This window comes from Petaurus breviceps, unplaced genomic scaffold (genome assembly GCF_028583685.1).
Source record: "Petaurus breviceps papuanus isolate PSGF00001 unplaced genomic scaffold, PetGlider_PUasm1.0 37, whole genome shotgun sequence".
NCBI classification, from domain to species: domain Eukaryota; kingdom Metazoa; phylum Chordata; class Mammalia; order Diprotodontia; family Petauridae; genus Petaurus; species Petaurus breviceps.
This window is the reverse complement of record NW_027186296.1, coordinates 20403945-20427317: the sequence shown is the minus strand read 5'-3', so window position 1 is coordinate 20427317 and position 23373 is coordinate 20403945. Positions and strand designations below refer to the sequence as shown.

At 36.0% G+C, this 23373-nt stretch overlaps 1 protein-coding gene across 3 annotated transcripts in view; it reads left to right on the top strand.

Moving 5' to 3' along the window:
• The window catches only part of DMXL2 (Dmx like 2), a 156256-nt gene that overhangs the window by 58419 nt on the left and 74464 nt on the right, over window positions 1–23373 (top strand). For all 3 annotated transcript variants that reach the window (XM_069098053.1, XM_069098052.1, XM_069098054.1), the window contains exons 9-14: window positions 12444–12618; window positions 13683–13919; window positions 14317–14588; window positions 17445–18126; window positions 18595–18716; window positions 20707–20796. In XM_069098053.1, the coding sequence (XP_068954154.1) occupies window positions 12444–12618; window positions 13683–13919; window positions 14317–14588; window positions 17445–18126; window positions 18595–18716; window positions 20707–20796 (1578 nt within the window). The remainder of the gene's footprint in view (window positions 1–12443; window positions 12619–13682; window positions 13920–14316; window positions 14589–17444; window positions 18127–18594; window positions 18717–20706; window positions 20797–23373) is intronic.

Sequence of the window (23373 nt, the reverse complement as noted above, 5' to 3'; positions counted from 1 at the left end):
TTACATGTTGTCTTCCCCATTAGACTTGTGAGATTTGAGAGCAGGAACTGTCTATTTATTACCTTTCTTTTTGTCCCCAGTGTATCATGTACACAGTATCTGGAACATAATAGGTGCTTAATAAATACTTGTTCCAGACTCACTGATTAGAAGAAGATAGCACATGAGCTGCCTCTTAAAAGGAGGGGCTCTATGAGATAGATTTAGAGAAGTTGATAGTTATGCCTAGTAGGGCCATTTCTCTTGTATTTTAATTTGTGATTTTATTCACTGGTGCCTGATAATGTGCTATTCCTCTGTATGTTGATCAAGAAGGTGCCCAGGTGTTTTAGATAGCAGATGCATGGGAGCTAAAGTTGACATTTTATTAGGAAAATCTAAGAGCCCGGCTTGTGTTTTCATTCAGATGGATGACCAACCCACTTCTGCAGGAGGGTTGATAGGCTAAAGTTTGGACCAGAATTTTTCTCTAAAAGAAATTTCCCATGTGAGCATTTAGACAAATGCTTTTTTGTGACACAGGAGTTTTGTACCATTGTATGTTCAGTTTTATCCTGAAAAATTTCAGACACATGTTTTAACCACAAAACAACCTCAATTTGGATTCTCTTGATCATCTAATTTTGAACAAGACTGCTGGAGCTTGATTGGACTTGCCAGGATAAATGATCTGTAAAGTTCATCCTGAGATAGTTAAATGAATTGCACTTGTTGGATGGGTTATTTAGAATTTTAATTTAATTGATGGAAAAAAGGTTTAACAAATAGTTTTAATACTGTTTATAATTGTCAGCAGTTGAATTGTTTCTTGTTTGTAGTTTTTTCAGATTTTCTTTTTTATTAACTTAAACATTAAACATGAACATTTCAGTATGCATGGAGAACAGAAGAGGATTGTGAAGTTGTGAACGGTTTCATAGTTTTTATAAGTGTCTTTCTTGGCATTTCTCTTACTGTCCATTAGACCCCTTCATCCCATAGAAACCTTTTCTTTTAGCAAATAACTATACTCAAAAACACCACATTGTTCATGTTTGAAAATGTTTGCTTCAGGGACAGCTAGGTGGCGCAGTGAATAGAGCACCGGCCTTGGAGTCAGGAGGACCTGAGTTCAAATTTGAGCTCAGACACTGACACACACCAGAAAAACTAGCTGTGTGACCTTGGGCAAGTCACTTAACCCCAACTACCCTGCCTTCCCCCCCCCCAAAAGAAAATGTTTACTTTATTCTGCAACTGTAGTCCATGGCTGTTCAGCCAAAGAGGTACTAGGTCTGCTTCATTATTAGACTTATATCATGGTTGGTCACCGAATGAATCAGTTTTGAAATGTTTTAAAGTTGTTTACTCATACGTTTTTGTAATCATTGTGTAAGTTGTTCTCCAGCTTTGGCTCACTTTTACATTATTTCATATTAGTCTGCCCAGGTTTCTGTGAATCTTATTCTATTTGTCATATATTATATTCATTTATCACAGTTTAGTTAGTTATTCCCTAATTGATGGGCATCCATTTTGTTTCTTATTATTTTTTTTGCTATCAAAAAGAATAAAAGGTACTGATACAATATTGTTGTATATTTGGGTCCTTTTCTTCTTTGACCTCCTTGAAGTATATGCCTAGTATTGATATTACTGGTTAAAATGGTATGCACAATTCAGGGACTTTTTGGGTAATAGTAATAATAATTATTTGCATTTACATAGCTCTTTAAGCTATGTAATGCTTTACAAATGTTACCTTATTTTGTCCTCACAAGAACCCAGGGTGGTAAGGGCTATTATCTCTGTTTTGCAGATGAGCACACTGTGGTAGATAATCCTTTTGGCCTAGTGAGGGGCCTGCCTTCCCCACTGCCTGTGTTGCTAGGTCTGCCTTGCTGATAGGTCATCTAACCAGTTCCTGAGGTTAGATTTGACCTCGTTTCTTCTGACTCTAGGCCCAGTGTGCTCTCTAGTGTCATTCCCTAATTGGGAATAGTTCCAGATTGCTTTCCAGAATGTTTGGACCAATTCCTAGCTCTCTCAGCAGTTCATTAGTGTCTCTGTCCTTTTCTAGCCCCTCCACCAATTGCCATTTTCATTTTTTGTCACCTCTTTCAACTTGATGGGTGTGAGGTAGAACCTCATATTTATTTAATTCTTATTAAGATATGCTAAAAACCACATCATCCATCAGCTGCTCTGATGGTTTCAGAAATATTTTCCCTTTATACACCTTGTTATTTTGCTTGTACTGTTGATTTCCTGCCTTCATCTCTATCATGTCATCTTTTCTTCATGCAGATTAACATTAACTTATTTTATACCCTGCATCCCATCTTTCCTGGACTATTATAATAGCTTCCTAATTTTAGGCAAGATGGTTCCTTTCCTTGATTCCATCTCCCATCCTCCCCTAATCTAATCACAAGGGAAGCAATGGAGTGATGAAAGACACTTTCTGATATTCTTCTTTATCGTTGCATCTGTTTTGAATTCTAGGACATTCTGCTTTCCCTGGCCTGTGAGTATTTGTTCTGTAATAAATCAAAGTTACATGTTTTACAATGAAGGGTCAAAGTCCTCAGCAGACAGTCATACCAAGTAGATACCCAATTTAAATCTTGCCTATGGTGTTGATACCTTGTGCTGACTCTGCTCCATAATTACTGAGGTCATTGTTACTAGATAAAATATCAAGATTGCTTTGCCAGGTGGCTAGATGAGAAAAAAAGATTTGTAGCCTCGGGCATGAGGAAATTAAATTTTTGAATGCTAGATCTCTTATGAATAGATGTTAAAGGCTGAGAGGAAGGTTAGGTAAAATTTTGTTTTTTCCTTCTCCCCTGTCATATTCCAGGATCCAAATTTTAGTTGTTGGAAAATGTAATTTGAAATTCCTTCAAGGCCTTTAAAATGTATGTCTGGTTCCAGAAATCAGATAGCTACCAATAATAAGCCTGGATTTGAACTATTTTACTTGGGCTGAACATAGTTTAATTCTTCATTATGGGAAAGATAAAAGACTTCTCAGTCCAGCCCCTCCAGTGGGATGCAGAGGGTGATTGTAGTCATGGATGGTTATATACTCAATCCTCAACATTATTGCATTTAGTTTTTGTGACTTCAAACATAATATTATTAGTAACCCTATTTTTACTTTCACATTGGCAACCACATACATTTTCGGGTGTGGGCAATAGAGAAAGAAAATGAGAGGTGATGTCCAAGTTTATTTCCACAAAAAGGAGGAAAGTATTTGTAAAAGTGTTTGTGAATCCTCTCCAGAAAGTACTAGAGTCCCTCTCTAGTGCTCAATGAGGGAATTCAGAAAATGGAGAAGTGGGTAAATAAGTTAGTGGTTACTCCCACACTTTTGCTTCAATCCTTTGGCCTAGTGAGGGGCCTGCCTTCCTCACTGCCTATGCTACTAGGTCTGCCTTGCTGATAGCCTGTGAAAGTCAGAGTGAACTAGGCACTCACCTCACACATTTGCTTTTCTTCCAGAAACGGTTTAGTGGCTGAAAGGAAGATTAGAGACAGCAGATGTTACTCCATTCCTCCTCCTCTTTTTTTTAACCTTGGGGTTCTTCTAAAATAGTTGCCCCTGTCCCTCCTTTATAGGTTATTTCATAGTTGCTGTATTAAGTGCATATTATCAGAGTTAATGTTTTATTATAAAGAATTATATGTAGAAAAATGTATTTTCATCAATCTCTAGTGAAAGATTATAGTTTTTGGTGGTTGGGGTAGCCTAACCCTCTGTTTCCCAGAGGTTCAGTGTATCATTCATGTTTTTTACTTTCCTACTGCTGCTTTCTAGGAAAGTTACCCCAGAAAAAGTTGAGGATTGACTGTATGTGATAAGGTGGATTCAGGTGATAACCAACTTGAGTGCCTAGTTATCAGCTGAGAAGAAATTAAAAAAAAGTTTTTTCATTGACTAGTTAGTTAAGGTTAGTGTTGTAAATTGATAAATGGTTATGGTTTTTTGAGGGGAGGATAGGAGAGACCTGATTTCATTGATAGGATGAGTTTCCTGATTGTGTCTGCATTCAAGAAAAAATTAGGTTAGAAAGACATATTGCCTAGGAAATATAATACAAATGGTATCAGATGAAGTTTTAAATGAGGACAAATTAGTTAAATTCTAAGCCCTCTGGTTCATTATATTTTCAGGTGTCTCAAACATATGTAATGTAACTTCTGTCATGTCATTCTGACATAGGCAAATATTTTAAAAGATCCCAAATGACCAGACCAATAATGTATGTTTTCCCTGAGCTCCTCTGACAATTGCCACATGCTTTTTTGTCATCTTTGCCAATCTGGTGGGTGTGAGGTGAAACCTCAGAATTGTTTCAATTTGCATTTTATTAATTATTAAAATTGGAATATTTTTTCACAGGACTTTTAATAACTTGGGTTTCTTACTTTGAAAATTGCCTTTTCATATCCTTTGGATATTTATTTTTTGGGGATTCACTTTTGTTATACATTTGAATCCGTTCCTTTTATATCTTGGTTCAGTGATCTTTGGTTATGAATTCTTCCTCTATCCATGGATATTATTAGGTAATTTCTTCATTGCTTCTGCAGTTTCCTTATGATGCCATGTTTTATGTCCAAATCACATATCCATTTGGAATTTATTTTACTTTATGGTGTGAGACTGATCTATACCTAATTTTGCCAGACTGCTTTCTATTTTTCCCAGTTTTTGCCAAATGGTGAGCCTTTTTCTGGGGCCTTTGAAAATCCAAATAACATTTTCTTTTTCTTCAATGTGCTGATTACCTAATCTGTTACTATATCAGCAATGTAATATTCACAATGCCTACGGCAATTAAAAATATGCTGATGTGGTTATTAACCACAAAATATATCAGGCTTGCTATATGGGGGATAAAGCTGGAACATTTATTAAAACACCAACTGACTGAGTCCCAAAACCAGAAAGTCAAAGCCATCAGAGTAGTTATGAAATTGGCACAGGTAGGTAAAGTAGCCCACATTCTTAAGCCTTTAAAACAGAACAGGCTACCTCAGGTAAAGGTCTTCCTCTCCCCACTCACAGCAACTACTCAGCGTCCAGGAAGCGTGCTCCTAGCAGCTCTGGCCCCTGGCAGTCCTCAACAGGAGTCCTTAGCAGAAATTCTGGCTGGCTTAAAAAAGGGGTTTGTGCCTCTACCTCCACCTCGGCACTACTGCTATCACTGCCGCTGCTGCCGTCACCGCCACTGCTAGCCGCTGCAGGAACTCTAGCTTGGCTTCCGCTTCCTCTTGCCCCACCCCTTCCTGCTACGTCAGCAAGTCCAATGGGGCATGGAAGATCTTTAAATCCCATAACCCTTACAGTTACATTGATCAACTTTCTCCTCCCTCTCTTCCTTCCTCTACTTCCCTTTTCTCCCTTCTTCCCCTTCTCCCGTTCCTCTTTTCCTTCTTTCTCCCTTTCTTCCTCCTCCTCTTCTTCTCTTCTCCTTAGGGATTAAATTAGGACTCATTTGATCTCTTTTTCTTATATCACGTAATTTAACTATCCAATTTCTTTTGTTAATCAGGGTATTTTATATTTTTGTAAGTATTTATCCATTTCATCTAAGATTTTTATTTTATTAGTGTATAAATATACAAAATAATTTCTCCTTTTTCATTTTTAATATCAGTAGTTTGGTTTTTCTCTCTTTTTTAAAAAAAAAGTAGTTATTAGTATTTAAAAAAAAAAATAGCTCCTGGAGTTATTTATTCTCTCTCTCCATATACACACACACACACACACATATTTATATACATATACACACACACATATATATGTGCACACATATACATATATAGCTTTTATTTCAAAAAATAATTTCTGGGGTGTCTAGGTGGTGCAATGAATAGAGCACTGGCCCTGGAGTTAGGAGGACCTGAGTTCAAATCCAGCCTCAGGCACTTAACACTTACTAGCTGTGTGACCTTGGGCAAGTCATTTAACCCCAATTGCCCTCCCCTTCCCCTCCCCCAAAAAAAGAAGTAAAAAATAACTTCTTTGTTTCCAGAATTTTTACTTTTGTGCTTTCTTTGGGGTTGATTTGTTGCTTTTTAAATTTTCTTAGTTGCATGTCCAGTTTATTAATTTGCTGTCTCTCTTGTTTTATGATATAAAATTTAGCTGCATCTCTTATTTTCTGCATATTGTCTCAGTGTTGTCATTTTCTTTGATGAAATTCTCTGTTTCTATAATTTGTTCTTTGATCCGCCAATTTAAAATAAAATTATTTAGTCTCCAGTGAAGTAATTCTTTCTTCAAAGGTCCTTGGATATAATTTTTGTTGTATTGTGGCTAATAAAGGATTTGCTTGGTATATTTACTTTTCTGCATTTGTTTTCCTGTTGGCGTCTTCATTTTTATGAGGGGTTTTTCAAACGAGAACCTCCTTTATGAGTTCTCTTTCTAGTTTGGAGCATAAATAAAGGGCTGGCATATCTTATTCAGTGTCTGCTGAACAATTAAGATTCTGTGGGTTCATATTCTTTTCTTGGAAGGTACTTGTTTTAGTAGGTATGTTGTGTTGAAAAATGAATGAGTGATAGAATCTGTTTTTCCTTAGGATTTTCAGGGATAAGGTTATTCTTTAGACCCAGGTAAAATTTATTCTGAAAGTCATTTCTATGCCCTATAAATCAGAAACTCTTCCTTTTGGTGTTTGTTTCATTTAACTAACTCATTAACTCTTATTTAAGTTTCTAATATTGAAAATAATGAGTAAACTTGCCTTTTCCCTAGTAGAATATATTTTATAAGTTTGAAAAATAATATCATTTGAACAGGGATATTTCCAATGCAGTATTGAAGAGCCATTGACCTCTCATGCAGCACCAAAAAGCCTTCCTCATGCAAACTGATGGTCTCTTGGATAATACTTAGTTGGGATTTCTGAGCAGCTTCCACAGACTCCTTGTCTCTGTAGGTACAGTAGTCACCTTTGCATTCATGAGGTTTTATATGTGGTATAGCAAAGACCATTTATTTTGATTAAATGGCTTTCCTCTGCTGTTATGGAGCTAAGTTCTTAAAATTTTCCTGGAGCCTGTGACAGCACACTGTTGGGCCTTTCTGTAAAACCAAGCACGAGCAGCTTTCCAGAGGACTGTTGCTGTGAACAGCTTTAAGGTTCTGATCACATAGTATAGTAAACTCTCTATTCAGCAGTAAATTAAAGCAAAACATTCACAGAAACCAAAGTACAGCATTCACAAAGTTATAACAAAGCAACTTATCACTAAAGTGGCCACATAGTTTTAAACAAAAGATATCATTCAATAAGTCCTTAACTCAGTCATCTTTAAGGAGCAAGCCTCCTTAAGGGACACAGAGTACAAAGGTCAAAGTTCTCCACCCCTAGGTCACATTGTCTTAATCTTAATCTCTCAGTCAAAAAAGTCTACTTTCTTCTTCTTTTTTTTTTTTTGCTTTTTGGAGGGCAATTGGGGTTGTGACTTGCCCAAGGTCACATGGCTAGTTTTTGTGTTAAGTGTCTGAGGCCGAATTTGAACTCAGGTCTTCCTGACTCCAGGGCCAGTGCTCTATTCACTGTACCACCTAGCTGCCCCAGTCTTCTTTCTTCTTGATTGGAGATTAGTTTCCAATTATCCTTAGCTCAGTCATCCTTAAGAGGTACAAGGTACAGAGTACAAAGTTCTCCCTCCCTTGGGCCACAGTCAGCACTAAGTACCCAAGGAGAGGTCTTTTCATCTTGGCTTGAGGCTGGCTCTCAGATTCCATGGTTCCTCTTCCATGGTCCCACCTTTTGCCTGAATTTACTCAACTGTCACCTGGATTCAGAGGTAGACAGTTCTCAGTTCCTCGTCTGGTTCCTATTCCAGTTCCATATTGAAGCTCAGTGTCCAGTCCACCTCAAATCCTTTGCAGTTTCTGTTTCTGGGAAGGCAAAGCTTAACGGAGCCAAAACAACATTCATGCACATTGCCGGCACCATCATCAATTCACCATCTGCCTATGAGACCACTATATACCCGCAAGCAAGGTTTGAGAACTCAACACAGATCTGCAAACAACGTCTGAGAACTCAACACAAATCATCAGTATAGTCTCAGGACCTCTGGAACCCTCCTCCAGGACTTCTGTAAACAGACAACAAGAAGATCCTCTTTCAGGGCTTCCAGTAAGATCCCAGGGCTTCTGTACAAAGTATTACAAACAAAAATCAACATAGACAAAGAAACAGAGTGCCACCACCACAAATGTTCCCTTCTCAGTTCTGCTGTCTCCCAGCTTGTACTCAGCTTTTTATCTGTACATTAGCTCCTTCCTATTCTGCCCACCTCTTACGTCCTTCCTGTTCCTGTCTTTGGCAAGTTCCTCCCACTGTGGGTTTCACAAGTTCCGTTTCTTAACAAAGACTTGCTATAATCACGGCCAAGGCTCAACTGAAACAAGGCTCTAAGTACTTGTTTGCTTGCCGTTACACTTTCCTACATGTTTTATCCATCTGTTGTCATCATTCATTCCATTCCTTTGGAATATCCTTGTTGGGGACATATAGTGCAGTGGATAGAATACTAGGCAGGCCTGGAGTCAGGAAGACCTGAGCTTAAATGTGACATCAGGTATTTAATAGCTGTGTGACCCTGGGCAGGTCACTTTATCTCTGTGTGCCTCAGTTTCCTCATCTATAAAATGGGGATAATAATAGTGCCTACTTCCTAGGATTGTTGTGAGAATTAAATGAAGTATTAATTGTAAAGCACTTAGCTTGGCACATACCCGTGTTTACCCGATAATAAGACACTGTCTTATTAAATTTTTTTGGACAGAAAAACACCAGAGGGCTTATTTTCAGGGGAGGGCTTATTTTAATGAACATTGACAGCAATTTTAATAAACAGGTAAATGTGAACAAAAAAATGTACCAGCAAGCAAATCACTGGGGAAGAACAGGATGACGCGCTCACTGCTGCAGCTTTGATTGGATGCAGCTCGGAGCGCGGCGTACGTTTCACTGGGGGGGGAACGGTGCATACAGAGGGTACCGTAATGTAGCATGTAGTGCAGGGGATCACCTTCACTACAGTAGCAATCTCAATAGGGCTTATTTTCGGGGGAGGGCTTATTTTAGAAGAATCTTACACAGTAAGGGAAGGGCTTATTTTCGGGATAGGTCTTATCGGGGAAACACGGTAGTAAGTACTACATAAATACGAATATAATAGTAATTATTATTATTAAATTTATTATTATTATTATTATTATTAAAATCCTGTGATAGACTTTGTCCTGTATAGAGGAAGAGACATAGGTGGGATTCTCCCTTTGGCCAAATTCTTGCAGCAAAAGCAAAGTATCTGTGATAAGCTTTGATTATCACAGATGTTTTGGTTTATTCACCAAGCTTAGTCTTCTTTTCAGTGTTTTACTGGAATCTTGGAAAGGCTACTTTATATATTCAGCAATTAAAAAGTATACAGATGATGCAGAGCTAAAAATTAGGAAGGAGCATGTTGATTATAGTCAGGAGCTATAGACCAAATTTAAACTACTAGATATGAACTTGATCTTCTTTTGTTTTGGTCTGGGCTTGACTCAGGATTGTTCTTTGATAATTTAGCTTAAATATTATAGCAAAACAAAATACTCTTGAGTCATTGAATGCTTAACAAAAAGATACTTATTTAGCTATAGCAGGAGAAGGATATTCAATGAGGATAGGTATTAAGGACATCTAGAGATGGTTCATCTGAGTCAAAGTTCTTTGTTTGAGTTTACATTGAGATCTATCATCCAAGCCGCAGAAACCCGTGGGGCTTCTCATGGCTGCTTTGTATACAGGAGATGAGAAGTTGTTACCAATAGGTAAGGCCTTTGTACTGGGAGCCAACCAACTTTTGAGAAATATCTTAATGCTTTTTAAGGAAAAATTAGCCTAACCTTCATGGAGTGGGGTGGGGAGTAATACTACACTTATCATTTCAATTCTTATAACTTTATGGCTTCTGGACCACTTCAGAATGAACAGAGGCAGAAACCCAGGGTCTCTGGGTAAGTGGCTGTCCTTTCCAGAAGACAAGAATGATAGTGTAAGGAAATCTCTGTATAAACTCTGAAACTTAAGGTATATTTTAAAATTTTCTAGGAAAATTTTTTTACAGAAGTTTGTTATAAAAATTACTATATTAGAGAACCCTATTCTGTATATAGATGCTAGTAGTTAATGAACTTGAACTCTGTTGAAGGGGCTCAGTCAAAGCAGGAATTCTATCCTGATTGAGAAAGACATCTTAATAGACTCTTAGGGAAACCCTGGGGCTCACATGATCTCTTGACCTTATTTAAGCACAGGTTGAGGGTATAAATGGGGAGAGAAGCATCTTTCACTTGACACTTGAAGGATAAAAGGTGCAAATAAATTTTAAGATTGCTTCTTCAATTAGAGTAAGGAACACTCAAGTTGTGTACTAGAAAATTTTCAAGTAGAGACTAGATGAGTTCCACTCAGAGTTGTTGTGGAGGATGTTTTTGCAAAGGGTAGGACCAGGATGACCTTTAAGTTCCCTTGTAAGTCATGAGAATCTATAGTTCTAGGTTTTACAGTGATAAAGCACAATTGAAGTTGAAGTAGAAGTTATTTATTTAATTTGATCTGTTTGTGGTCCTTTAACTTTTTTTTATATGAGGTTTTTTCCTTTAAAAGTTCCTTTTTAAAATTTTTTTGCTTTTTGGAGGGCAGTTGGGGCTAAGTGACTTGCCCAAGGTCACATGGCTAGTTTTTGTTTTTAAGTGTCTGAGGCCAGATTTGAACCCAGGTCCTCTTGACTCCAGGGCTGGTGCTCTATTAACTGTGCCATCTAACCACCCCTAAAAGTTCCTTTTTAAAATGGCAAAAAGTGGAATTAATTTACCTATATGCTGACTTACCACGCCTACTGTTATCCCTAAGACAGGTCAACGGAGAAGAGAAGAAAACCTAGTGATGCCTCTTGAAATAGAAAATATAGTTTGTGGTTAGAAATAAACTAGTCTTTATGGGTTTACTTTGCTGATATAGCCCTACAAGTATTACAAATATCACAGACAAACTAATTTTATGAGATGATTGCTGTATTAGAAATTGATTGGTAAGTTGATTCATAAGTCATATTAGTGTACTATTATTATTCCCATTTTACAGATGGAATTTTACAGAGAAAATTGAGGCTGAAAGATGTTAAGTGATTTGCTCAAGTATCTTAATACAGACTTAGGAAGGTTCAGGATACTGAGGTCTATCTACTCTAAGGAAACATGACCTCCTTGTTGTCTGTCTACAAGAAAGTCCTTCTCCCCACTTAGGCATTTTCTCTTGCAGTCTCTGATCCCTAGAATTCTCTTCCTCATCCCCTCTGCCTCCTTTCTCTCTGTTCATTATCCCCTACTTTCATGTTGTCTCCTTCACTGGACTGTGAGCTTTGTGAAAGCAGGATCTGGCCTTTTTTGCCTTTCTTCGTATCTCCAGAGCTGGTCACGGTGCCCGGCAGCTTAGTTAAGTATTTCTTAACTGACTGATTTTTCTGTCTGAATCAGTCCTCTGTGAGCACTTCAGCACACATCCTGTGTGTGTTGCCTTCTCTAAGAATGTGATTTTCTAGAGAGCAGGGACTGTCTTCCTTCTGGTTTTGTATCCTTTAGTGCTTAGCATAGTAATAAGTACTTAATAAATTCTTTTTTATTCATTCAATAAATGTTTCTTTTTGATGGTTGATTTTTTTCCCTATACTATACAGTAGGTACATATTTCATGTTATTCCCATGTTCAGTTAAATTTAGCAAATGTTTACTGATTACTTGCTTACCAAATGCAAGGCATTGTACTTAGGTAATAAGTTCTGCTCTAGAATTATATTTAGAATTGTTATTTTCTGATGCTGCCACTAGTGTTCAAGCAGGGATGTTGTAGAGGTGATTTCTGTATGGTTGAACTCAGTGCCCTCTTAAGCTCCCTCACAGCTCTGTAACTTTTTTGCCCAGCACAACTGAGTATCAGTTCAGTTGTCCACATTGCAGATAATATTTCCCTAGGTAGATGTCTGCCAAGAGCCATCCGAGAACGCTGGCAAGAGGAAAGCCTCATTTTCCTTATAGTGAGATTCGGGGGACATTTTCTTCTTTCCTTGATGACCCAAGGGAGCCCACATACTGCAAATCATGGTGCTCCTTAACCTTTACACAAAAGAGATTTGTGAAGAAGTTCAGTTGCCATCTGTTTTGTGCCTAGTATTGTGAAGATTTTATTAGAAGCCTGGAGAATGAGGCCTGTGTTGTTATGAACCTATCGAGAATCTTATCTGTTAAAGCTTAGTTGGTGGTGGTCCCAAGTTTTGCTGAGAAAAACTGAGAGAATTGTAAAAATCTGTGATTAATTATATATTTGACTTTCCAGAATTACTTAACAGGTTACTTTCTTAAACTATTTCAGACGATTCATCATTTGAAAAATTTAAGGAAAGGTCAGAGAAGATCTTCTGTTCTTGTAACTCACACTGAATTGATGCCTGACCAGATGGGAACCCATGAAGTTCAAAGACATATTTCCCATCATGCTAATGCACTGTGTCACTTTCATATTGCAGCAAGTATCAACCCTCTCACAGGTAAAAAGTGGCATCATATCTTTTATATACATTGGCACACAATAACTTGCTTATATTTTTGTGTTGCTTCTTGAAATGCTCCCTAATTAAGATTGATGTATATTATCTTAAGGTTTTGTTTCTTAAATTAGGATGGTCTAGACTCTTGGGAAGCTTAGGTAAATCCTTAAGATGCTGTGGCTTTTGGAGCTTCAGTTTTCCCCTTGGCACACTGTTTGACTAATACAACTTTCTCCCTTAATACTTCCACTGCTTTTCATTTTTCTTGCTTTCTTTTCTTGTTACCATTTCTAATCTAGTACTGTAGTGCCAAGGGTGATAGTGTTTCTAGTGGTAGTATTTATTTTAAAATCTGTTTTATTTAGTTAGTAGTATAGTATCTTTTTATTTCTATTCTACCACTCTAGGAAGATTATCCACCCCGCCCCCCGCCCCCCCCCCCCCCATATTTCACTTTAAGAAATGTGGATAGACACTACTTGAGTTATCTGTAAAGGCCCAGCTGTTGGTGGTTTATCAACTCTTGTTATCTAAGAAGTGTTAGCATGACCTGTGGGTCAGGACATCAGGACATGGATGTATATTTACTGTATGTAACTAGATATTTTAATGGTATTTGGTGAAATTTTCTACCTGTCTTTCATGTACTTTTGAAACAGAAGTCTCTTACTGGTGAGGTTAGTGATTTTTTTTTTTTGTGCTAATATTTAGCATGCACCCTGAGATTAACTAAAATTAACTTTCAAATGCATTTAGTATGTGAACCATTTCAGATAATCCATTTCAATTAACCTAAAGGAGAAAATTCAATCCTGGTTGGAAATTTATATATAATTTTTTTTTTTTTTTTGAAATTTACTATGACTTAGATGATTAATTTTCAAAGTTATGTTCACCATTATATTAAATGAAGTCCTATATTGTCAGTTTAACCAACAGCCTACTTATAGTAATTAATTACTCATTTATCTATATAATTCACAATTCTTTCTCCTTTAGGTATAGGGAATTTATATTTTTTAAAAAACAAAATGTATATTTAAGTCTCATATTTATTTCCACAGATATTCCATCAGTTCTAGCCGGAACAGCATTTAACTTTGATGAAGGAAACGGGGGGTTTGTGGTTCATTGGCTAAACAACAAAGAATTCCATTTTACATCCTCTACTGAAATATTTATGCAACAGTTAAGAAAACTTTCTGACCTGCAAGTAGAACATGAAAATAATTATGGAGATAGAGATGAGGAGGAACTGCAAGAAGAGAGAGAGAGGGGCTTACATATGAAGCTAGATCATGGTTGGTATCTTTTGTTTTAATTTTTTTTGGTACTACTAAGATTGCTAGTAGGCTGTATTGCATGGAAGTGCTAAATGAACAAAATATGCACTTGGAACTAACAGTGAATTTTAATGCCTCATTAAATTATTTTGATGACTTTGGAAGTTAGGTATTATATTGTGAAACCATTACCATTGATGGTATCTTGAATGAAATATTTTGTGTTAGGTGGGAAATAACCCATTTACCACATTGAAAGAGTATAGAAAACGTTATTGCCATTCCTTGTTTCCAGATTATAACTAAGATAAGGAATATTCAAAAGAGTGAGTTTTTTTTTTAATACTATAGTATTTCCTCATTGTTTGTTGGCATCAGAATTACTCTGTATACCTTTTTACTTCTTTGTATTCAGAATTATCCTTGGATAGAGAATCTGAAACAGGCACAGGATCATCGGAACATGAAGATGGAGAACGGGAGGGGAGTCCTAGAGCTTATACCCGAGCCAGTATGCCAATGCCACTTCCTACAGTCTTATTAGATCGGAAGATTGAAATGCTTCTTACTGAATGGAACAGGAATCCAGATATGCTTTTCACAATCCACCCCATTGATGGCACCTTTCTGGTGTGGCATGTTAAGTATTTGGATGAATACAACCCAGGAATATTTAGACAAGTTCAGGTATATTTTCCCAAAGAAGCAAATATTTCATTTCTTTTAAAAATAACAAACTCCTAAAATATGTATATGAACTATTTTTCAAAACTAACAAAATATTTCATTTGTAGCCACTAACATGTTTACAGACCCCATAAACAAGAGTATATCATTAGGTATTAATTTTCCAAACTACTTAAAGGTAAACATTGACTCACATTCAACAAAACTAGATAAGCTTCAACCCTTTCTTTTTTTTTTTTTAACTTTGGCATACTTTTGTGTAAATAACTTTGAATATGTATGGCTGTCTATGAATTCTCAACTCTTTAGATAAAATAAACCACTCTTAAAACCTCACTCTTGAGAAGCCAAAAAGCTATCCATCTGACACCATCTTACACAGATATTTCCCTTCTTCCTCTAACAAGATTAGAACTTGTTTTTTTCTGGTTCCATGTGTTTTTTTGAAAGGTATAAATCTCAAGCTTCTTTCCCTTCCAGCTCCTGCTGAGCTGTAGATAGAGATGCTAGTAATTTATGAGTAATCAACAATTGATTTATCAAGGGAACATTGTAAAAGACCAATTTTGGAAGACTCATGAAAAAAATAAAATATTTTTACTGCCTTAACTTAGAATTTCAGCAGTATAAGGGACCTCAGAATCTATTTTAGTTCATCCCCAGACACTGACTCATATATTTCCAACAAGAGGTTATCTTTGCTTTAGATTGAAGACAACTACTGAAGGAGAACTTGCCACTTCTGAAAACATCCCTCTTCACTTTTGAACAGTTTATTTTTCCATCAAGTTTCATTCTGCTTCTTAGAAGCTTCTTTACATTGCATCTGTTGCTTTTGGTGCCAAGCAGAATCAGTTTAATCCCTTTAGATACTTTAACCTTGATTTTATGTCCACCTTAAATTTTCTCTTCAGGCAGAACATCTTCTTTGATGGATCTTTGTGTAGCATATTTTCCCATTCTTTTATTGTACTGGTCACGTTCTTCTGGATGTGCACCAGCTTGTTTATATTTTGTTAAAAATATATGCAGTCAAGAACACAATATTACATATATAGTCTAACTAGGACAGAGTATAGTGGAACTATAAAGTCCTTTGTTCTGGGCACTGTGCCTCTCTTCATCATACCTAGGATGGTATTAAATTTATCATTTGCCATTTTACACTGTTGACTGAGATTAATCTAATGATCTACTAAAACCTTCAGGTCTTTTTCCATAGGAAATGCTGACTGATCACATTCTACCTGAAGATCTTGTGGAGTTAGTTTTTTAAACTAAAGCGTAGTTTATTATGTTTATTAAATTTTGTCTTATTCTTTTTTCCCCATTTCGTTGTTCTAGCTTGTCAAGAGTCTTGGCTATTTTTTTCTCTCTCATTTGGTGTGTTAAGCTGTCTTTCCTAGCTTTATCTTATATGACCAACATGTCATTTTCATCACTGGGATCTTGGTTAAAATATTTGAATTTTGACCCTAGGATTATTTCCTAGGGTACTGTGCTAGCCTCCTTCCAGGTTGATGTCATCCCTTTAATAATTATCTTTTGAGTTTTTTTCAGCCAACTTGGAGTCCATAATGGTACATAATCCAGCCCATGTACCACCATCTTTCCTGCAAGATATCATGAGGCACTTTGTCAGATTCTTTGCTTAGATCTAATTATACTATGCCTATAGTGTTCCCCATATCTACCACTTTAATTACTCTGTCAAAAAAGGGAATGAGGTTAGTTTGGCATCTGTTTTGGGTTAAATCATGCTGGATTTTAGTGCCCTTTACTATTTCTTTTTCTAAGAGCTCACAAACTATCCCTTTAATAATGTGTTCTAGAACATTACTACTAATGGAAGTCAATCAACAAACATTTATTAAGTGTCTATTATGTATCAGAAATTGGGCTAGCCATACCCTACTGACATTTCCCTTTTGTTAATATTAGGACATTTTTCTTCTCTATTCTTGAAGCACCTTTTCTTCTCTTAAAAATCCTTTAAAGTTTGCTGCCCGTGGTTGAACAGTCATTTCTGCTGTAGTGCTCTGAGATGTAGTTCACCTGGATTTGGTGACTTGATCTGATTGAGGGCAGCTGAATGTTGTCTGTCTCCTCAGTTATCTCAGATTTCTGCTCTTGCTATCACTATTTTTTTGTTCATTTATTCATAGTAAAAAAAAAATCATCCTCCTTAAAATAGAAAACAGGGTCAAAATAAGAGTTGAATAGTTAGATTATTGCCGTCATCCAATAATCATCTTTCTGTCAACCTGAGTAGGGTGTGTACCTTCAATGTTACGCCATCCTGAACCCCTCCCCATAAAAAAATTCTGTTCTGTTCCTTTTGAGTGAGGTGAATCTTTTCAGGATCTATGAAGTCCGTCTCTTGGAATCTTTGTTTACCTATTTGTCAAACTTAGTATATTTTAAAAAATAAATATTTAAATCCATGTATTTTTATTATTTTTGGCCCTCCATTTTGATATTACTTTTTTTTTTTTTGCTTTTGGAGGGCAATTGGGGTTAAGTGACTTGCCCAAGGTCACATGGCTAGTATTTGTGTTAAGTGTCGGAGACCAGATTTGAACAGAGGTCCTCCTGACTCTAGCCGGTGCTCTATTCACTGCACCACCTAAGCCACCCTTTTGATATTACTTCTTATGATTTATTTCAGTAGGCGCTCTTGTTCACTCTTTTACCCTTATTTTGTGCATTTATGTATAATTATCTGAAGCTTTTGGTTTCGTTGCTGGCTCTTTTATTGACTATTGCCTCAGATGTTCTATTGGTTTATAGTTGTAATTATAGCAACTTTGTAATTCTTTTTAAAAACAATTTTTAAGTCATAATTTTTTTTTTTAGGTTTCATTTTCTTCTCGGATCCCTGTTGCATTTCCCTCTGGGGATGCCAGTTCTCTCAGCAAAAATATTATGATGTATGCTGCTAAAGATATGACTAATACACTGTGGCATCAAGAGAAGAGTACTGATGATGTTCTTGGATCCCAACCAAGCTCCGGACATGATAGCATGAATGTGAACATTGCAGTTCCTGTAGTAATGATGGTCTCCAAACATGTTGATGGATCTTTAAATCAATGGGCAGTTACTTTTGCTGATAAATCTGCCTTTACCACTGTGCTAACTGTATCTCACAAATTCAGATATTGTGGTCACCGGTTTCATCTCAATGATCTGGCTTGTCACTCAGTTTTGCCATTATTATTAACATCCTCTCATCATAATGCTGTGCTGACCCCTGAATCAGATAGTCTTTGGGAGTCAGACACTAAACTAAGTAGAGTCACGAATCTTGTAAAGCACATTAAGGGTTCATCTAAAGAACCCCTTAGAAATGCAGCCACTCGTACATTTCATGACCCAAATGCAATCTACAGTGAGCTAATTCTGTGGCGTGTAGACCCAATAGGACCTTTGTCATATACTGGGGGAGTATCTGAATTGGCGCGAATCAACTCTCTCCACACTTCTGCCTTTTCTAATGTAGCTTGGCTTCCAACTCTTATTCCCAGCTATTGTCTAGGTAAGTGCTATCTTAAAATATTTTTATTTTGGGATGATTATTTTTATAATAACTTTTTTTGTTTAAAATGTGAATTTTTATGACACAATTATGCTTGCTAATGTTTTTAATTAAAGCTCTTTTAGTAAACAGAATAATTTTTATTTGTTGATAAATGTTAAAAGGACACTATCTGAAGTTCAGGTAGTAGGAAAACTTTTTAAAAATGCAGACATTTTTAGCTATTTGTCAATAGCTATTCATTCAGTTTTTAAAAATGTATCAGTTTTTCATGGATTATTTTATTGCTTTCATTTTCTTTTTATTGTTTAGAATTGCTTACATTTGTCCTACTATTAATATGAAATATGATATAATTATTTTAAGAGAGTTATACAGTAGTATTTATCCCAGGAGTTAAAAAGAAAACATTTGATAATGCAGTTACCTTTCACCTCCCCAACCCTGCCTCAAAACCCTTCTTTTTAGGTACATACTGCAATTCTGCCAGTGCTTGCTTTGTTGCTTCTGATGGAAAAAAATTGAGATTGTATCAAGCTGTAGTAGATGCCAGAAAGTTGCTTGATGAACTTTCAGACCCAGAATCCTCAGTAAGTTTTCATTATTTTTGGTGGAGGGGGGCATGAGGAGAGTGGGTATGTAGATTCCATATTTACATGTTCTAAAATCCTTCCTTTGTTTAATCTGTATTTGAGTGAATATTCTTCATGTACTTTGTTCTTCATGAACATACCGTGTTTCCCCGATAATAAGACCTATCCCGAAAATAAGCCCTCCCCTTACTGTGTAAGATTCCTCTAAAATAAGCCCTCCCCCGAAAATAAGCCCTATTGAGATTGCTACTGTAGTGGAGGTGATCCCCTGCGCTACACGCTACATTACAGTACCCTCTGTATGCACCGTCCCCCCCTCCCATGAAACGCACGCTGCTCTCCGAGCTGCATCCAATCAGAGCTGCAGCAGTGAGCGCGTCATCCCCAGTGATTTGCTTATTGAATAAAGGTACATTTTTTTGTTCACATTTACCTGTTTATTAAAATTGCTGTCAATGTTCATTAAAATAAGCCCTCCCCTGAAAATAAGCCCTCTGGTGTTTTTCTGTCCAAAAAAATTAATAAGACAGTGTCTTACTATCGGGGAAACACGGTATGTTTGTCACAGATCATTATTTCTCATGATGTCCATTTAAAGGCCCCCAAAGGACATTTATAGAAATAATATTCATACATAACATTTATTCAACATTCATTCCACAAACATTTATTCAGAAACTGACATATACGATGTACTGTGCTATTCAGTGAGGGAAAGACAAGACAAAATGTCACAGTTCTTCTTTCAAGAATCTTATACAAAGTAGATATAGAAGTGCTTAAACAAATACCACGAATATTTTAAATAAAGCAAGATAGAGGAAATTGTTTTTTTCTCCAAATGTCTCATATATTACTCTTATCACTTGGAGGCTTGATTTATTTTGCTAAAGATTCACCTATTGCCTAAACTATGATCATGCTTTTTTATTAATAGTTCATATGTGAGAACCCTGTGAGGTTGGTATTGTTATTCCTATTTTTATAGGGAAGGTCTTTGGTAAAGTAACATCCCCTGGGTTGTACAGATCACAGGTATCTTAAAGTGTTATTTAAATCCAGGTCTCATGATTCCAAATCAGATTCTTCAAGCCTCCATGATGAGCTGTTGCTTCTGTGTATCACCAACATCTGCCATTACTCATTCCCTAAGGCATCCTATCCATCCCCTTTCATAACCAAGCATTTTGCATGGCTTTTGAATTTGAAAGAAGGAAATCTAGACTTTATTGGTAGTTCTGCTCCTCACATATTGTTCAGTTCATTTCATCAGACAGTTATTTGTTGCCCATTTTATTCTTAGTCTGCTGTAATAGGTACAGAGCAGAATACAGAAGAAGTAGAAACCACAGTTCTTGCCCTTACTCAAAATGGGAAGGCCAGGTATATACTTCAGCAAGAAGAGAATGATATTCATTTTACTAAAGACTCACTTGCAAGAAACTGTTGCCAATCCTTCTTGAATCCTGGTGCCTTTCCTCTTATCTGTAATTTATCCTACATATACCTTGTTTGTATGCTGTCTCTCCCCCATTAGACTAGGAGCTCCTTGAGAGCAGGGATGTTTATTTATTTATTTTTCTTTGTATTTCTAGGGCTTAGCATAGTGTCTGGCACATAGTAAACACTTAATTAATGCTGTTGACTGATATGAATGAAAAATTGTGTGACACAAAAGTTAATGTGGGGACCATCATGGCTGGGTAATTAATTACTTTATGAAGAAGATATGTTGTATATGTAATATGTGAAATGTAGCGCTTACTGCTGATTTATTAAATGATTATAATGGAAAAGTAAAATATTTCTTGGTTCTATTAACAAGAATGTTACAAATTTTATTACTATTACTAATAAGTAGTGGCTTTCTTGCACAATCTCCATTATTCAGTGAATAGATAGTAAATGCTTATTGTGTGTAAGGTAATTGGAATATCAGTGGTAATAACAATATAATGATAAGCTTTTAATCAATATCTCATTTCAGAAACTTATTGGAGAAGTGTTCAATATTGTGAGCCAGCAGTCTACTGCTCGACCTGGATGCATTATTGAGCTCGATGCAATAACTAACCAAGTAAATAAATGCTAATGAAATGATGGTATAAATATACTTAAAAATTGCTTCTATAGCTGTTATTGAATTTTACCTTCACAACAGTCTTTTTTTATCCTAAGTCCTGTCAAATCTTGATTAGCAACACAGTGGAATTATTCTCTTTTTAGGTTGGGGATGTAAGACTGTTGCCTCTTGTAAAGGAATTTGGCTTCTGGGAGTAGAATAGCTATGAATCTGGTCCTTCTGCCTTGAGACTGCATTTAGGTTCAGACTGTGTAGTCTTTTCCTATGTAAAGGAAACTAATTTGAGGAGCTTTTTCATTTTAGTGGAAAGAAACGCTAGCTTTTACAGTGTTTTGACTTAAATCACCTGAAAGTTTTTTAGGGAGAATTGTGTGAAAATACAGGTAGGATAGGGATTAATTTGAAAATATACATGAAATTTAGTATTAATTACATGACTACTGTTCAACCTTAAAGATAGAGTTTTGATCTATCAAAATGGTGAGGCATTTAAAAAAGAAAAGTAGGGTTGTGAAACTTGGTATATGTGATAAAAGATCAAAGCAGACCTACAGAGTTATATGTAGACAAGTGAATTTCCCTAATGATATTCATATTACGCGTTTAGTCACAGTAAAGTATTCATGTTATTTGGATAAACTGAAATAGGTATAAATTGGCATATTCTTGAATATATTGACTATATTTAAAATAGCTGTTTGGGGGCATTAAATTAGATATATACTTTTGTATAACATAAAGGAAATATAGAAGTATTTTTAAGATTTATTATTTAAAGTAGGCAGCATGGTATACAAGCTGAGGTTCTTAACCTTGTTTGTGTAATGTACCCCTTTGATGAATAATGTTTTTAAATGCATAAAATGAAATGTGGAAGCCAATTATATTGAAATAGAGTCATCAGATTATTTTTAAAAAGAAATTTCCAGACCCCAAAGTTAAGAACTCCTGGTCTGGAGAGTGTTAGACTTATTACTTATATCTTTTAAGTTCTCTTCCAACACTGAAATCTTGTGATCCAGTTAAAAACTGGTTGAAGTTAGGAAGATCAAAACATGAAAAGTTTGATAGAAAGATATCTATTCACTAGCCAAGCACAGAATTGTATTCCTGTGAACTTTATGGAATGAGAGTGACTCTAAAAGTTGCATGGTATTCCACAAGGAAAGGCTTGGATGTGGCATTTGTGTTCCAGTTTAGGGAAACAGAAGAAAATAAATATCCTTGATGTTGAATCTTGAAGAAACGTGAAATCTTACTGTGCATATAAAATTTTAAAATAATATTAAACATGACTATGTTGTGTTAGAACTTAAAAAATTCAACTTTGTTGTGTTAATTTTAGATCAGAGAGCTTAAATTATTCTAATTTCAGTCAGGAATTTAGGTCAGAGTGAAATAAAAGAAGGTGAGTTATCTTGCTGAGTTTTTAAACAAATGATATTTTGTTTATCAATATGCAAATATAGGATTCCTAAGGACTAACATAATCTCAAAGTCCAGTCCCAGGGTCTTGTCTATATGGGGAGTTGTTAAAAACAAGCTGGTATAGTGAACAGAGTGCTGGATTTGGAGTCAGGAAGATCTGAGTTAAAATTCTACCTCTGACATTTACTAGCTGTGTGACCTTGGGCAAGCCTCTTATCTCTCTAAGCCTCAAGTTTTGCAACTGTAAAATAGAGATAATGCCTTGTAAGACTTTACAGTGTTCATACACCTAGAGTGGGACAGTAACTCAAGGGCCTTCTAGTCTAATCTTTTCATTTTACAGGTAAAGAGACTGAGGTTCTGCGGTTAAGCATGCTTACATTCCTCAAATAGTAAACCAGAGCTGTTGTTCTTGAGGGTGAAAAGAGATAATGTAAATAATGTGCTTTGTAGACTTTAAAGTGTTATAGAAATATCAGAACTATTGTTACATAATAGGTACTAATAATGTTTGTTAAATGATGAAAAAAATATTGGGTTAAGGCCTAATGATTACTGATACCAAGGAAAATTGAGTTCCTATTTGGTCTTTCAAGCCCAGATCTGGCTTGTGACATTACTGAGGAAAGAGATTCACTGCCATAAAACTCTGAGCTCTTCAGGGAGCAACTACAGAAACCACATTTTTGCCCTTCAAGCAGAACTCCTTTACAATGCTTCTGTTGGCCCTTGTGATTGTTATAAGGAATTCCTTGATGAAATGGAGAGCTAGCAAAAACTCCATGGGAGCTAGAAAATTTTGTTACATGTGAGAATGTTTCTAAGAAGGGAAGAATCATCACTTATATACTAAATTAGCTAAAATGTTCCTGACTGCACTGCCTTAAAAAGTTTTTAACCCCATTTTATTTATCTTTTATCATATGACCTACTTGTCTTAATCAGTATTAATAGAATAATATTTAGCTTTACATAACCATCCCTTATATGGCTGGACCTGTGCTAAATGTTTTAGAAATATTTTTTTAATTGATCCTCAAAGCAACCCAAGGAAGTAAAAATAACAATAACAACAGTGATAATAATTAACACTTATATGATACTTACTGTGTGGTAGGCAGTCTACAATTGTTATCTCATTTG